The sequence below is a fragment of the Leucoraja erinacea genome, chromosome 1, assembly GCF_028641065.1.
Source record: "Leucoraja erinacea ecotype New England chromosome 1, Leri_hhj_1, whole genome shotgun sequence".
Classification (NCBI taxonomy): domain Eukaryota; kingdom Metazoa; phylum Chordata; class Chondrichthyes; order Rajiformes; family Rajidae; genus Leucoraja; species Leucoraja erinaceus.
The window spans coordinates 167,663,259-167,677,940 of NC_073377.1; the positions used below are offsets into that span (position 1 = coordinate 167,663,259).

At 39.6% G+C, this 14,682-nt stretch overlaps 1 protein-coding gene across 2 annotated transcripts in view; it reads left to right on the forward strand.

Annotated features, from left to right (window-relative positions):
- ints10 (integrator complex subunit 10) overlaps window positions 1-13,865 on the forward strand; it is a 39,523-nt gene extending 25,658 nt beyond the window's left edge. The window contains exons 14-18 of one of the 2 annotated variants that reach the window (XM_055647703.1): window positions 3,425-3,504; window positions 5,945-6,107; window positions 7,846-7,939; window positions 10,830-10,901; window positions 11,436-13,865. In XM_055647703.1, coding sequence (XP_055503678.1) covers window positions 3,425-3,504; window positions 5,945-6,107; window positions 7,846-7,939; window positions 10,830-10,901; window positions 11,436-11,592 — 566 coding nt within the window. In that variant the 3' untranslated portion in view covers window positions 11,593-13,865. The remainder of the gene's footprint in view (window positions 1-3,424; window positions 3,505-5,944; window positions 6,108-7,845; window positions 7,940-10,829; window positions 10,902-11,435) is intronic. The other variant, XM_055647712.1, reaches the window with a different exon arrangement.
- The last annotated feature ends 817 nt before the right edge of the window (window positions 13,866-14,682 follow it).

A 14,682-nucleotide genomic window follows, 5' to 3' on the forward strand; every position in this document is an offset into this window, starting at 1 on the left:
CACTATCCACAACACAAGTCCATTCTAAAACATCTGTATAAGCCTGGTTGCCACAGTTCATCACCTCTTCGAAAAATTCCGTCAAATTCCGTCAAACAGGACCTAATAACAAAGCCAACCTGTCGTGTCTGATCAATCATTGCTTCTTCAAATGCAGGTTTGAATTTCCCCCCATAATTTTCATACAACTAATGTTAAAATGATAGACCTTTAATTATTTGGCTCATCCCAGTGGCCCTGATTGTGTAAAGATGCCATGTTCAATGTCCTTTGATCATTTTGCTCTTCCTCTTGTATTCGAGGATTCAAATCTGGGGACAACGAAGCATACAAACTGGCAAGGGGCAACCTATCCCGGGGGATCAGGGAAGCGAAGAGGCTGTACGGACAAAAACTGAATAGCCACTTCGCAAATGACAAAGACACACGCCGCTTGTGGCAGGGATTTCAGACCATCACTGACTACAAGCCCCCCCCGATGCGGATATGCCAAAGCAACCCCTCCCTACCAGATGAACTGAACGAGTTCTACGCACGGTTTGAGGTTAAAAACAGCACCCAGACACGTGCACCACTGCCATCTCCCAGTGACCAGTCGCTCAGGCTGTCCGCAGCCAGAGTTAAAAAGGCCTTCGCCAGCGTCAATCCACGCAAAGCTGCAGGGCCGGACAACATTCCTGGATGCGTTCTAAGAGACTGTGCCGAGCAACTGAAGGATGTCTTCACAGACATTTTTAACATCTCACTCAGCCAGGCAGTAGTGCCGAATTGTCTTAAGAGTGCCATCATCGTCCCTGTACCGAAGAAACCAAACCCAGCCTGCCATAACGACTTTCGACCAGTGGCCCTTACACCCATTGTAATGAAGTGCTTTGAGCGACTAGTTATGCAGCACATCAAAAACAGTCTACCTGCCGACCTAGACCCACTGCAGTTCGCCTACAGAGCCAACCGATCCACAGAGGACGCAGTCTCAACAACACTGAACCTCGTGTTGTCACATCTCGATCGGAAAAACACCGATGCCAGGATCCTCTTCATAGACTTCAGCTCCGCTTTCAACACAATCATCCCGCAGCAGCTGGTGGAGAAGTTGGAGCTGTTGGGGATTGATGCTGGCACATGTAGCTGGGTCCTGAACTTCCTGTCGCAGCGGCAGCAGACAGTCAGGGTGGGCAGTAGGACATCAAAAACCATAGCCGTGAGCACTGGCTCACCCCAAGGCTGTGTCCTAAGCCCCCTTCTGTTTAGTCTGCTGACACACGACTGTACTGCCAGACTCAATAACAACTTCATCAGCAAGTTCGCTGATGACACAACAGTAGTGGGTCTCATCAGTGACAACGATGAATCGGCGTACAGGATGGAGGTGGAGCTGCTCACAGGTTGGTGCAAATCCCACAACCTCATTCTTAACGTGGGAAAAACTAAGGAGATGGTGGTTGACTTCAGGAGGGCGGGGAAACATCACCATGCATCTCTGCACATCGACGGAGCTGATGTGGAAAGGGTCAGCAGCATGAAGTTCTTGGGACTACACCTGTCTGATGACCTGACGTCCACGGCCAACACCACAGCTCTGGTCAAGAGAGCCCAGCAGCGACTTCACCCCCTCCGAAGACTACGGAAAGCAGGCCTCCCCACCACACATCTACGGACTTTTTACAGGGGGACTGTCGAGAGCACACTGACATACGGCATCACTTCCTGGTTCGGGAGCTGCAAGGCGTACGAACGGCACCAACTGGACAGGATAGTGAGGACCGCAAGCAGGATTATTGGTGCTCCACTACCCTTCCTGCTGGACATATACAAGAAGAGATGCATCAACAGAGCCATCTCCATCATCAAAGACCCTTACCACCCATCACATGACTTTTTCACCATCCTCCCATCTGGGAAGAGGTACAGGAGCATCAGCTGCAAAACCAGCAGGATGCTCCTCAGCTTCTTCCCACAGGCTATAAGACTGTTAAATGAACTTTCCCCCCTGCCAAGTATCGCGCACAAACCCCCCACACTGCAGCAGAGCCACTGTTGTGCCGCTGCCGGTCGGAACGGCTGTTGAATGTTATTGAATGTGATTAGAGGGTTAAATTGTTCATGACTGTATTTTAATTTTAATTGCTATTTATTTTGTAACGAAAACTGAACGGACACTGGTTGAGAAACGTTTTTTTGTTTCCTCTGAGTATGCGAATACTCAGGAAATGACAATAAAGATTTACAATACAATTTACAATTTACAATTTACAATTTTGCACCTCTTCTGCCTTCTGACGCCCGAGAAAGTAGGTGCAGGAATAGGCCATTCGGCCCTTCGAGCCAGCACTGCCATTCAATATGATCAATTAGTACCCTATTCCTGCTTTTACTCCATATCCTTTGATTCCATTAGCCCTAAGAGCTATATCTAACTCTCTTTTGAAAACATCCAATGAATTGGCCTCCACTGCCTTCTGTGGCAGAGAAATCCACAGATTCACAACTTTCTGGGTGAAATTGTTTTTCCTCTTAAATTGTGACCCTTGGGACTCTCCCAACATCGGGAACAGCTAGTCTGTCCAATCCCTTAAGAATTGTATTTGTTTCTATAAGATAACCTCTCATCCTAAATTCCAGTGAATATAAGCCCAGCCGATCATATGTCAGTCGCACCATCCCGTGCATTAACCTGGTGAATCTACGCTCTACTCCCTCAATAGCAAGAATATCCTTTCTCAAATTTACAGACCAAAATTGCACATAATACTCATGGTGCAGTCTCACCAGGGCCCTTACAACTGCAGAAGGACCTCCTTGCTCACAAACTCAAATCCTCTCGCCATGAAGGCCAACATGCCGTTAGCTTTCTTCACTGCCTGCTGTACCTGCATGCTTACTTTAAGTGACTGATGTACAAGCACACCCAGGTCTCGTTGCACCTCCCCTTTTCTTAATCTGACACCATTCAGATAATAATCTGCCTTCCTGTTCTTGCCACCAAAGTGGACAACCTCATATTTATCCACATTATACTGTATCTGCCAAACATCTGCCCACTCACCCAACCTATCCAAGTCACCCTGCAGCCTCACAGCACCCTCCTCGCAGCACACACTGCCGCCCAGCTTTGTGTTACCTACAACCTTGGAGATGCCACATTTAAGACAAAGATAAATAGGTTTTAAGATATTAAGATAATCAAGGGACTTGGGGTTAATGCAGGAAAATGACAAGGAAATATAAGGTCGGACATTTTATTATGAATGATTGAGCTTATGAATAAATGGTTGAATTGCCTCTCCATTTCAATAGACAATTTCCTTTGTTTTTAATATTTTTTAACTGTGGAGGGACATATATTCTGCAGATTATGTATGTGTCTACAGTCTACAGCCTACTGATGTTGACAATTTTCTTTTTTAACCCATTTGCTTTTTAGGTTCAGATCTTAAGCTCTTGCCATGTACTAGCAAAACTATGATGCCATATTGCCTTCAGCTGATACTGGCTTGCTTTAAGGTAAGATGATTAAACATGAGCTCATGCTTCAGTGTAACAATAGTCCATAGAATTTACTCTTAATCATAATTAAGGATTTGAAAGGCGTTTATAAAAAAACATCAGGTAGTTAGGGTGGAGACACAAGGAACTGCAGGTGCTGGAATCTTGAGCAAAACACAAAATACTGGAGTAATGCTGACTTTGTGTGTAGTTGAAGCAGCTTAGAAGATTCACTGAACTTCCGAGAGAATTTCACATCAAATTAAAGGCACTTGGTTAAGGAAAAATATTTTGAGAAGCTTAGTAAAGGGAAAGAAGCAGAAAGATTATGGAGTGAAATCCAGAATTTAGGCCTTTAGCAGCTGATGTACAAAAACTGATAATGGAGTCATCAAATTTTGAAATGCTTAAATAAAGATTTTTTTTAGGTTTTAGAGCTAAGTGGGATTAGAGGGCGGGGAGGAGCAAGGTCAGAAAGGGAAAGTGAATGAATGAGGTGTTTCAAGTGCTTATTCAAACGCTTGCTATGTGTTGTTTATTCTGACCTCGTTCTTGCATGTAGCTGTTGATGCGTGATGTTTTTCTATCAAAGATCACAGTATAATCATAATCAAAAACATAATTTCTCCCAATTCCATCGCGGACCTCTCTTACTCCCTCATCTCCTGGTTGCTGAAGCCAAACTAGTATCCATTTTGTTGCTTATTTAGGAAGAACGTACGTACGAGGCACGGAAATAAGAATAGAAGTAGATGCAAGGATGGTTTACAAAAAAAGACACTACAGTAATTCAGCAGTCAGGCAACATCTCTGGAGAACATGGATAGGTGATGTTTCAGGTCTGGACCCTTCCTCATACTCAATGGCCAAGTCAGACTCAAGAGCCAAGTCTGATGAAATAGAAACGTTTGGTAGACCATCACAATGCAGTGTTTTTGCCAAATAAACTATCCAGGGCAGTTTTTTGTTGTTGTTGTCGGAACCACAACCTGTACATTTACTCTGCAAATGCAGTGGCAATAGAAACTGTGTCTGGCTCATAACCTGCACTTCCCAGCAGAGCTATTGAACAGTGCCAGGAATTTGAAATGCTAGCTCATATTTCCCCACCCTAGCCCAAAGCATTAGTACTGTATTTAATCCTCATGCTGATGTCAGATAACACAGTGGAAACTGGATATTTATTCAGGGGACTTCAGGTCAGTAGCTGCCGACACATGTTGCTGCTGTTGCTGTACACCTGTTGGGGTTTTACCAGGATTTACATACCTGAAAGACCTGCTAGGAATACCTTTTGCAATCTCCAGGCGTAGTATGTTCCATCAGTTTCACGTTTGCTTTGTGATAGGTTAGATGCCCCTAAAAAAACAAATGATCATTAACCTAATTTGTGGAACGTTGTATAGGAATTTTTTGCTGTTTTTACCAATATAGTGTGGGTACCACATTAAATAAATTAACCTCAGTATTTTAAAATCCAGGTTTACTCGGGATATGACCGATTCAGTTCCTGAGAATTCACGTTGGAAATGTGGCCACCTGGCAACATACTAAAATAAACATTTAGGCCAACCACGGGCAGCGTTTAGTTAAGCCAGTGCGTTTACTCAACCGTTCACTGCAAATCGAGCACCCGCTGAGTTTCTCCAGCACTTTTGTCGATCCCCAATGTCAGATGTCTGCAGCCCAGCAGCAGCTGGCAAATTCACCCTGTCACTCACCCAAAATCTCATTTGTATGAATGAGCTGTACATAAGTCGGGTGTTTATAACCTGGGGAAGATCTGCAGATGTCAAAAATCCCTTTAGTTCGTTCATGTACATTAAAAAGATTCTAAAACCCCTTTAATAGTACCCTGGCAAATGCTTCACTTGCCCCCAAAAAACCATGGTTCATTGACCTAATTTGTGGAACTTTCCGTGTAGGAGTTGTTTGCTGTTTTTGCCTATACAGCGATGAATGCATATCAATAAATAATTAGCTGTAATTTTTTTTGAGGTTTGCGAGGGCAATGCACACATGCATATTCAAATGATTATGTTTTATCACCCCTTCATTGTTGTCTTTGCAAAATAACCTACAGTCACATATACAATGCAAGGTAAATAGATTGCTACAAACTGAAAAGGGGACTGTATTCCCAGCCAAGTCTTTGTAGTGATTACAAAATCTGTGCATCGTCTGCTCAAATCATCTTTACAAAAGAACCTCCATCTACATTTTCGATAGAAGGTAAATTAATGAGCACAGACTGAAAGAGGCACTCGATTCTCAGCCAAGTTTTTAAACCAAGGTTGAATAGGTATTTACATTTAGCGGTTTGATACCAAATGTGTAAAGATGACAATGATGTATATTGGCAGTAGCATAGGAAGCAGTGTGCTATTCACTGTTCTTTATTTCTGTTAACCCATTGAATGCCATCCGGAAGATTTGACAAGTAATTTTTGTTTTGCAGCTGAGAGCCTTTACAGACATCCGAGATGATCTAGCGTTGGGTCATGTGGTTGTACTGTTACAATTGGACTGGCCTCGAGGAGAGAACCTTTTTCTCAAAGCTGTTGATAAAATCTGTCAACAAGGGTCTTTTCAGTATGAAAATTTCTTCAATTATGTCACAAGTATCCTTTGTATATACAATAAAGTCTGGTTGTACCATTCTGTTTATTAATTATATTTAATAGGAATGGAGCCTTGTCGTAACCTGGGGACTGTCTGTATGTCTTAGGAAGCATGTCATTCCTAATGGGCCTATCCCATTTAGGCGACTACAGGAGACTATGCAGTCGCCACATGTTCGCAGGTGGTTGCCGGGGAGTCGCCTTCATGGTCGTGAGGAGTTCCTGCATTCTGGAAACTAGTGGCCTCATTCTGGTCACCGTGAATTTTTCAACGTTTCAACATTTCAACTTGTTGAAAAATTAGCAGCGACTGGAATGAAGCCACCATGGAGAATTCTCAAGCCGTAGGTGGGTCACCAGGAGGATCTAATGGGTTGCCAGGAGGTCGAAGGGTCTCGTAGGTTGTAGCCGGTGGTGACCGGTGAATTTCATTGGCTCATTGGAAAAAAAAAGGTAAGCAGTAGTTTTCAGAACCAAGGATAACCGACTGGTAATGTTAAATGTCTGCCGAACTTCACAGCCGTGTATCTCTGACTTCTTAGTCTCCGTCTCCACTCCTCCTCCCCTACTCTCCCCTGTCTCCCCCCTCTTTTAAAGGACTTACCGTACACTGTGCTTTAGCCGTCTTTTTACAGCGCCAACCTTCCTGTTCATCGCAGTGTGTGTCTGTTTCACCTTGGCTTTGCACCGTTTTTAGACAGCGCTCCCCCCGCCTGCCCTGTCTCCCGCCTACATAACGGGCTGGTGAAGAAAGTGATGTGTGTGTGTGTGTGTTCCACTCTGACAGTCGCTGGTCCAGTTGCCTGCAGTCTGCTGAAAATTCGCCTAAGTGGGAGAGGCCCATAAGTGGTTTTCTTGACAATGTTAGGACGTATAGGCAGCTTATGCTTTGTATCTTCTGCTTTGTATTGGTAATGTGGTTTTTCTCAGCTCTTTGTAGATTTTAACTTAATTTCTCAAATAAACCTGTTGTATGTGGTCCTTGTATTGGGAACTCTTTTTATATTCACATTTGTTTTCACTTAACTCTAGGGCTACTTTTATTATCTAATTAAGTCTTTACTATTGTTTTTGAGACTTTTTTCAGCTGTTCTCAATCATATTTAATGATGTTTTGTGTCTTCTGCAAATATTTATTTGCCTTTTTGGAGGTGTATTTTCTTTTCTTAACACAATCTTTTTGATTCTTATTTCTGCCCTCTGGTTCTTTGTGGCTCAATGCTAACTTGTTTCTTTAGTTTCACGGCCCAATTTTAGGGATTGGAGCATGTTGACGGGATAGATAGTTGAATGGATAGCAAATTGGTTAAACAGTAGAATATAGAGAATTGACACTATTCCCGTGCATGGAACTCTGACATGCTAACCAGGTGGTGTATTGAAATTGGACCATCCTACCATGGGAAATAATGAAGGTAAATAGTTTAAATGCATTCCAAAGGGAACTGAATTTGGATACGAATAAATTGGTAGTGGAAAGATGTGCTGAAAATGAGAGATTTGGTGGTTAAAGTGAGAGAAGATTGAATAGAGTGAAACACCAGCATGGATCAGTTTGGCCTAGTGGCTTATTTCTGCATTGTATATAATCTGTGTAATTTGTTGAACTGTTTAGATCTCATTATATAAACATGATATTTTTGTACGTGTAAATTCTCCCAAAGAACAAATAAGATTGGGTGGTAGAATTAACGAGGTACAACATAGAATTGATAGTTGTCCTTAACATCACCCACAGACATTGATATGTTGGAAGAATTTGCTTATCTTAGAACTACAGAAGGTGGTAAAATTCATCTTGAACTGTTGCCAAATCAAGGCATTCTCATAAAGTGAGTAATGTGCTGTAAGGCTGCGATTCTGGTGTGCACTGTGATTGAAAGGTTGAAGTTTCTGTCTGAAGGGAAACGGTGCTGGGAGTTAAACCCCAAACCCAAAGCCTGATTTTTACAACTATTTGGGAATATCAGTGATAGTTTTTTCAGTTTTTACTGTATTTTTTTTTTTTTTTAATTTTGTTAAATCACGTAGTAAGCAGACTTTTTCTCTCATTTTAGTGGCAGTCTAATTATTTCCCAAAGTAACTTATTAACCTATCCAGGGACTGCAGTATAGGATTTAGTTGTGGCAGTTTAATGGCTCATCTGTGGATAAAACTCCTTTGGGAAGATACTGAAAAGCTGGGTTTTTAAAAAACATATTTCACTATGTCATTGATGCCTTGATGATCCAAGTACTCGTGTAAAACTGGTTAAGAAATGTGTGTGCATGTGTGAGAGTGTATGTGTATATGCGGATGCATATATCCAAAAGTGGATTTCTGATCCAACTAAATGGAATTGCAGGTAAGGTTAGTTTTTCTCCAGTTTAGCAAATTATTATTTCTTGAGAGCTTAAGAGTACAGGGAATTTGAACAATAATTAACTAACCAGTTGAGAAACCGTGAGGAATTCCACTTGTTTGGGAGATTAATGCGTTATTGAAATCACTTCTTTGTTGAAGTCTGTTTCTTAACTCACTGTTCCTGTTTTTACATTTGGGCAGCTGATATGGTTGACCTGAATAGACTGAAGAGTACTAGTGTTGAGAAGTAGGAATTAATCTACACGTTTAATGAAAGTGGTGTTGATGTAAGGAAAACAGTTGTATATTTACTTTTAGCAAAATAGTTTGGGAGTTGTGTTTGGAAATAGCTGAAATATTTTCCTCTCTTTACAGAAAGTTTTGAAACTTAAATATGATAGTTGAGAGTGTAAGGATGATATTTGGGACTGTTAAATGAACCAGGCATGTATGTTCATAGCTATCTGTATCCAGTTCTCATAATCTTACTCCTTAACCTAATATTACAAATCCCTCTGAAATCATCGATATTTTCTAAACTATTGACCAAACATGGGCAAAGAAACGGTGAAAAGTGTCCCCGTGGATAGATCTAAAACGGGTGGTATTGACAATAAGGATGGAAAAGTCAGTTACAAATCTTGAACATTGACATATATACAAATCACAATTTCAATCTTTCTAAATAATTTAAAAAAATATTAAAAGCTATTCTGAAATCAATAACGATGATTCCTGAAATATGCCTTTTAGGGAGCCAGTATAGGATAAAAGTATTCAGAAGATTGGAGCAAAGATACGATCTTAGTGTGGTGGTGCCACATGGGTATCAAGGATATACAGGCTTCATAGTACTGTATACTTGAATTTGCTGTGCGTGTCACTTTGTCTATTGTGGAAGCAAGCACCTGGTATCATTGCCTCCCACCCATGTTATACTAATTACAGATCTTATGGATAGCAGAGAAAACAATCACTGATATGGACAAAGTAGTCGTTTTCTGTTGGCCATATCATATAAAGTCTAGTTGTCCTTTTACCTTGTTTATTCAAATCCAGTTATTCTGTTGGAAAACATGAGCTAAGAAGTAATGGAATACTGAGTATAGAAGTTGGGATGTTGAGTATAGAAGTTGGGATGTTGAGTATAGAAGTTGGGATGTTGAGTATAGAAGTTGGGATGTAATGTTAAAATTGTACAGGGCATTGGTGAGGCCAATTCTGGAATATGGTGTACAATTTTGGTCGCCTAATTTTAGGAAGGATGTCAACAAAATAGAGAGAGTACAGAGTAGATTTACTAGAATGTTGCCTGGGTTTCAGCAACTAAGTTACAGAGAAAGGTTGAACAATATAGGGCTTTATTCTTTGGAGCGCAGATGGTTAAGGGGGGGACTTGATAGAGGTCTTTAAAATGATGAGAGGGATAGACAAAGTTGACGTGGATAAGCTTTTCCCACTGAGAGTAGGGAAGATTCAAACAAGGGGACATGACTTGAGAATTAAGGGACTGAAGTTTTGGGGTAACATGAGGGGGAACTTCTTTACTCAGAGAGTGGTGGCTGTGTGGAATGAGCTTCCAGTGAAGGTGGTGGAGGCAGGTTTGTTTTTATAATTTAAAAATAAATTGGATAGTTATATGGACGGGAAAGGAATGGAGGGTTATGGTCTGAGCGCAGGTATATGGGACTAGGGGAGAATATGTGTTCGGCACGGACTAGAAGGGTCGAGATGGCCTGTTTCCGTGCCGTAATTGTTATATGGTTATTATATGGTTATATGGTAATGCACCCACGTATACATTTCCTCAATATTTCTTTCTGCAATGAACCAAACATTTAGTCAGGTGCACTGGATGTAAATGGAAATTCAGGAGAGAGTGACACATGAAGGGAATATTGCCGAAAGCGTTGAGAACAATCCTTTGTTGCATTTGTCAGAGGAGAGACGCAGGGTAGTGAATCTGCAGGAAGAAAGCAGAAGGTTTTGCTCCAGTTCTTAAATCGATGTAATGATTAATTGTATGCACCTTTTGTGGAAATATCCGTCTAGTAATTTTAATACAGCCATTAAAAATGTGTATAAATGTTCTGTGTTTTGTTACAAATGTTACAAGTAATTAATTAATTAATTTGCATGTTGCTTCAAATGATTGATGCTTATATTTCTGGAATGTGTACTGTATGTGTATTAATCAGTATGTTGGTGTTTTTTGATGCCCCAGGTAATTGGTGAAACTTATGAATTTCAATTTTATAACACACTCAGTTCACTTCCAGTTATTTATTTTCTCATATTGGTAACAGGTAGAGAGATTTGTGCTATTAGGTGACAATGTGTGAGTGTTGAATGTACTGTTGATGTTTACTGTTTTCAAGGAATTCTAGCCCTCCACTGGGGTTACTTCCACAGGAGTTCAAACTGCAGCCCAGCAGTCAGGCAGCTGACAGGTACCATACGACCTGTTCGTCATGTGCTGTGTTTGTCACCATGTTAATCCATGGGTTTTTAAAGATTTTTTTTTCTATTTACACTATCCATGATTTAAGCATCATACCATACATACAATTATCATTTTAGTATATAGTGCTTCACAAAATGCAATTGCCATGAGACTTTTTCAGTAGTTTTTTTTAAAGCGCCCTTATTGACTGTGTTTTGTTTTGTAAAATGGATGCAAGAAGGGAGCAGTTTTCAAAGTAACAACAAAATGTTGTGCTTTAGTTAGAAAGAATGAATGTTTAATCGTTTTTTTGCAAAGGCTTTCTAAATATTATTTTCTTAATGTCAGTTAGTGCAAATATTCTTCAGACAACTATTTACAAAAATTCAGTAAAATATTCAAATACTAAATGTCCTTTCTATATTGTATGTATATGTTATCAAATTGTATTTGTTAACTTTTAAAAGCTAGAATTTAAGTTATGCACAGCTGACAGGAATGTAAACAGATAGATGATGTGCCTATTTCATTTCTGTTCCAGACATCATACCGTAACCCGGGGTATCACAAAGGGAGTGAAGGAGGACTTCCGGTTAGCAATGGAGCGACAGGTTTCTCGTTGCGCAGAAAACCTAATGGTTGTGTTACATAGATTTTGTATTGCTGAGAAGATCATATTACTCCAGACCTTGATGTGAGGGATATTATTAAACTCTTTTAGAATATATGGATGGTTATGTCATTCTGTCTTTTGCTGTTGTGGATGAAAGATGTACTGAATTTTCAACATTAATGTTCACCTAAGCAGAATTCAAGCAAAGACAGGAAAGTACATTTTATTTCCAGCTCCACTGATGTTACCAATATACTAATTCTTAAAAGTGCTCCACTTTTGAAGAACGTGTGCATTCATTAAAGCTCGAGGTCGCTGTGCTAAAAGACTAGAGTATTTTTCATTCCATTTTCTGCCATTGAATGGCACCATTCTGGGCAGATCTACAGTTATGTGTGGAGGAAATTTCACAATGGATCAGCAGTTTGCTTTAGCCTCAAGTCCCATCATCATAAGAACACACTCAACTCACCAATGTCCATTTCTGTATTTATTGCACCAGGTTACTAAATCACTGACTGTCAGATCTTTGGAAAATTATTGTCATATTAGTATTGTGCATTTAACATCACACCAAAGCCTTTGGTTGGTTTTCCTTAGGAGATACCAGCAGAAGTAGTATTTTCTATTTCTCTATCACTCACGAGCTTAAGATGAAGGGAGAGTGCTGTAATTCTTTACTTCTGATCCATAATATAATGGTAAAACTGAAAATCAGAGATCATATATTAACATTCATCCCAGTATTCAGCCTGCCTTGTATTAAGAGAAAATTTTATTAGCATATCAGTTGCAATTCCAAAAGTAGTGCAATTCTGTCCAGGGCCTCGACCCGAAACGTCACCTATTCCTGTTCTTTAGAGATGCTGTCTGACCCGCTGAGCTACTCCAGCTTTTTGTGTCTATCTTCTGTTTAAACCAGCATCTGCAGTTCCTTCTTGCACATTATCCAGTACTACTACAGATTAATCAACATTGTCCAGGCAGAATACCTCTTTCTGAAGTTTGTTTTTCCCCCATTTGTCCATGTTGTATAATGCTGAAACTCGTATCTAAAATTATTTGCTTCTAAAGAAATTGTGCATTTTGTTTCCAATGTTTTTCTTCTAGCCACAAACACAGAAATAATAATTCCTCTTAATATCAGAAATAGAATCGCAGAACTTATTTACTGTGGCAGGGATCTTGAAATAAATATTTCTGAAGGAAATGTAGGATGTTTTGAAAAATCATCAAACTATGCTGTTGTACATTTGATAATGATTATAGGTGAAAGACTTTTTAAGTTTATTTTTATAAATTTACACTTGTGAAATGTTGTGAATTTGGAATTAACAGCTAAGATTGGTGATCCTAGTGTAAACATTTTTCCACTTATGCGGACCTTAAAGTAATATCAGTTAAATGTTTAAATTAATCACTTTTTAAATTTTCCAATTTTGTTTACAACTAAAGGCTGATGTAATGAAAAAGGTTAAAAATGTTTATACAGTTATTGTCTTTCTTGCATTGGACACCAGCTATATCTGATGATCAGTATTAATTACACAACCATAACTTGGTAGAACTTGTTAAAACTTTTTTTGTTATTTATCCAGGTATGTAACATCATGACAGTTGATTGAGATAACATTCAGACATTCCAAGTCCAGATCTTCAGTGAACTGCAGAGTTGTAGAACAAGTATTTGTTTGATCAAAATATTTGGAGTATGTGCCTGCGATAACCTCTTGCAGCAGATCTCCAAAATTAAAATGGTATCAATTTTAATAACCATTCCAAGGCAATTATATTTTAGAGAATCATTAAAAAAAACCATTTGCAATGGTTGTTTGCTATAAAGAGGAAGGGTGATCTTATCTGAAAATGATTTTGAGAGAAAGGGAACACTCGACTTTGGGTATCAGAATAGTGGGCCCACAGCATGAGGCACAGGGACTAAAAATCTTCACACGATTTAAGCCTCCAGCATTACATTTTATTCTCAGATTTGTATCTATTCAATTTATTTGTGTGTGAGATATTCTGTTTAATTGGTTAAACTGCCAAAGCTGATGCCCAGAGCTTTAGTAGAACAGTGACTCATGATAGTGTGAATTTAAGATGCAAAAGGTAGATTATTTTACAGACCGATTAACTATTTATGTTTTGTGTGTATTGTCATTTGAAGGCAGTGTGGGTCTCCTAATCACCAGAAAATATCTATTTTTTGTCGAATTCTTGTACAAATGTATAGAACACTTGTTAGTTTTTATGGAAAGCTTTTTCTGAAAAAAAAAAGCCTTTTGTTGATTTGTTGAAATTGGGACATAACTGTCTTTTTCTCCTATGACAATTAAAGGTATGAAATGTATAACATCTAAAGTTTAAATATATTTCTTGAATCTGTGATCTGGCAAACTGATAACCATTTTTAACCCGTCCATAAACAAAGCTTAATGCACTTAGTAAATTATATAAAACAATAATTTCTCCAGTGTTCACTGACAGCAGCTTTTTGTAGTTCTTGGTAGTCTTGATGGTCAGTTAGTTGTTCACGGTATTCCTGAAGTCTGATGCAAGAGCATAAAATTGTAGAGCGGCAGGGAATCAGTCTGAACAAACTTGGAAACAGTTGAAGCCTGGCATTCATAATATGTGACATGTGGCTATACAAAACCTAGCTGTTAGAAATTGTTCTAGTCTGCAAACAGATTCCATTTATAGTGTAGAACCCTCTAGCCTGGTTATGGCTGTTGGAGCCAGATTCACTCAATGATGACCCAGTGGGAAACGGAGGCAATCAGTCTTTATTAACAGTTCAGGGGAGAGTGCAGGTGACTGGCTATGAATGTTAAGGCTACAGTTTACACCTACTGTACTGGCCATCAAATATGATTATTTATTCAGATTGAAGGGCTAGTCTGGTCATGTGATGCCTTCTGTGGTTCGAATCCTCAATCAAGTTCATTTTGTATTTGGGGAGCCAGGCATTCGTCTAAACATTTATTATGGAATTACATTTTTCAAGAAATCATTTAATCTTTTATGCACCAGCTGAAGGAAATTGGTAAGTTATCTCCTAAAAGGGGTGTAATTAAACTAGTGAAGATGCAGGAAATATTCACGTATGGTGACTGGACTGGAGGGCTTCAAATATAGGGAGAGATTGGATCTGTTTTCCCAGGCCTGGGAA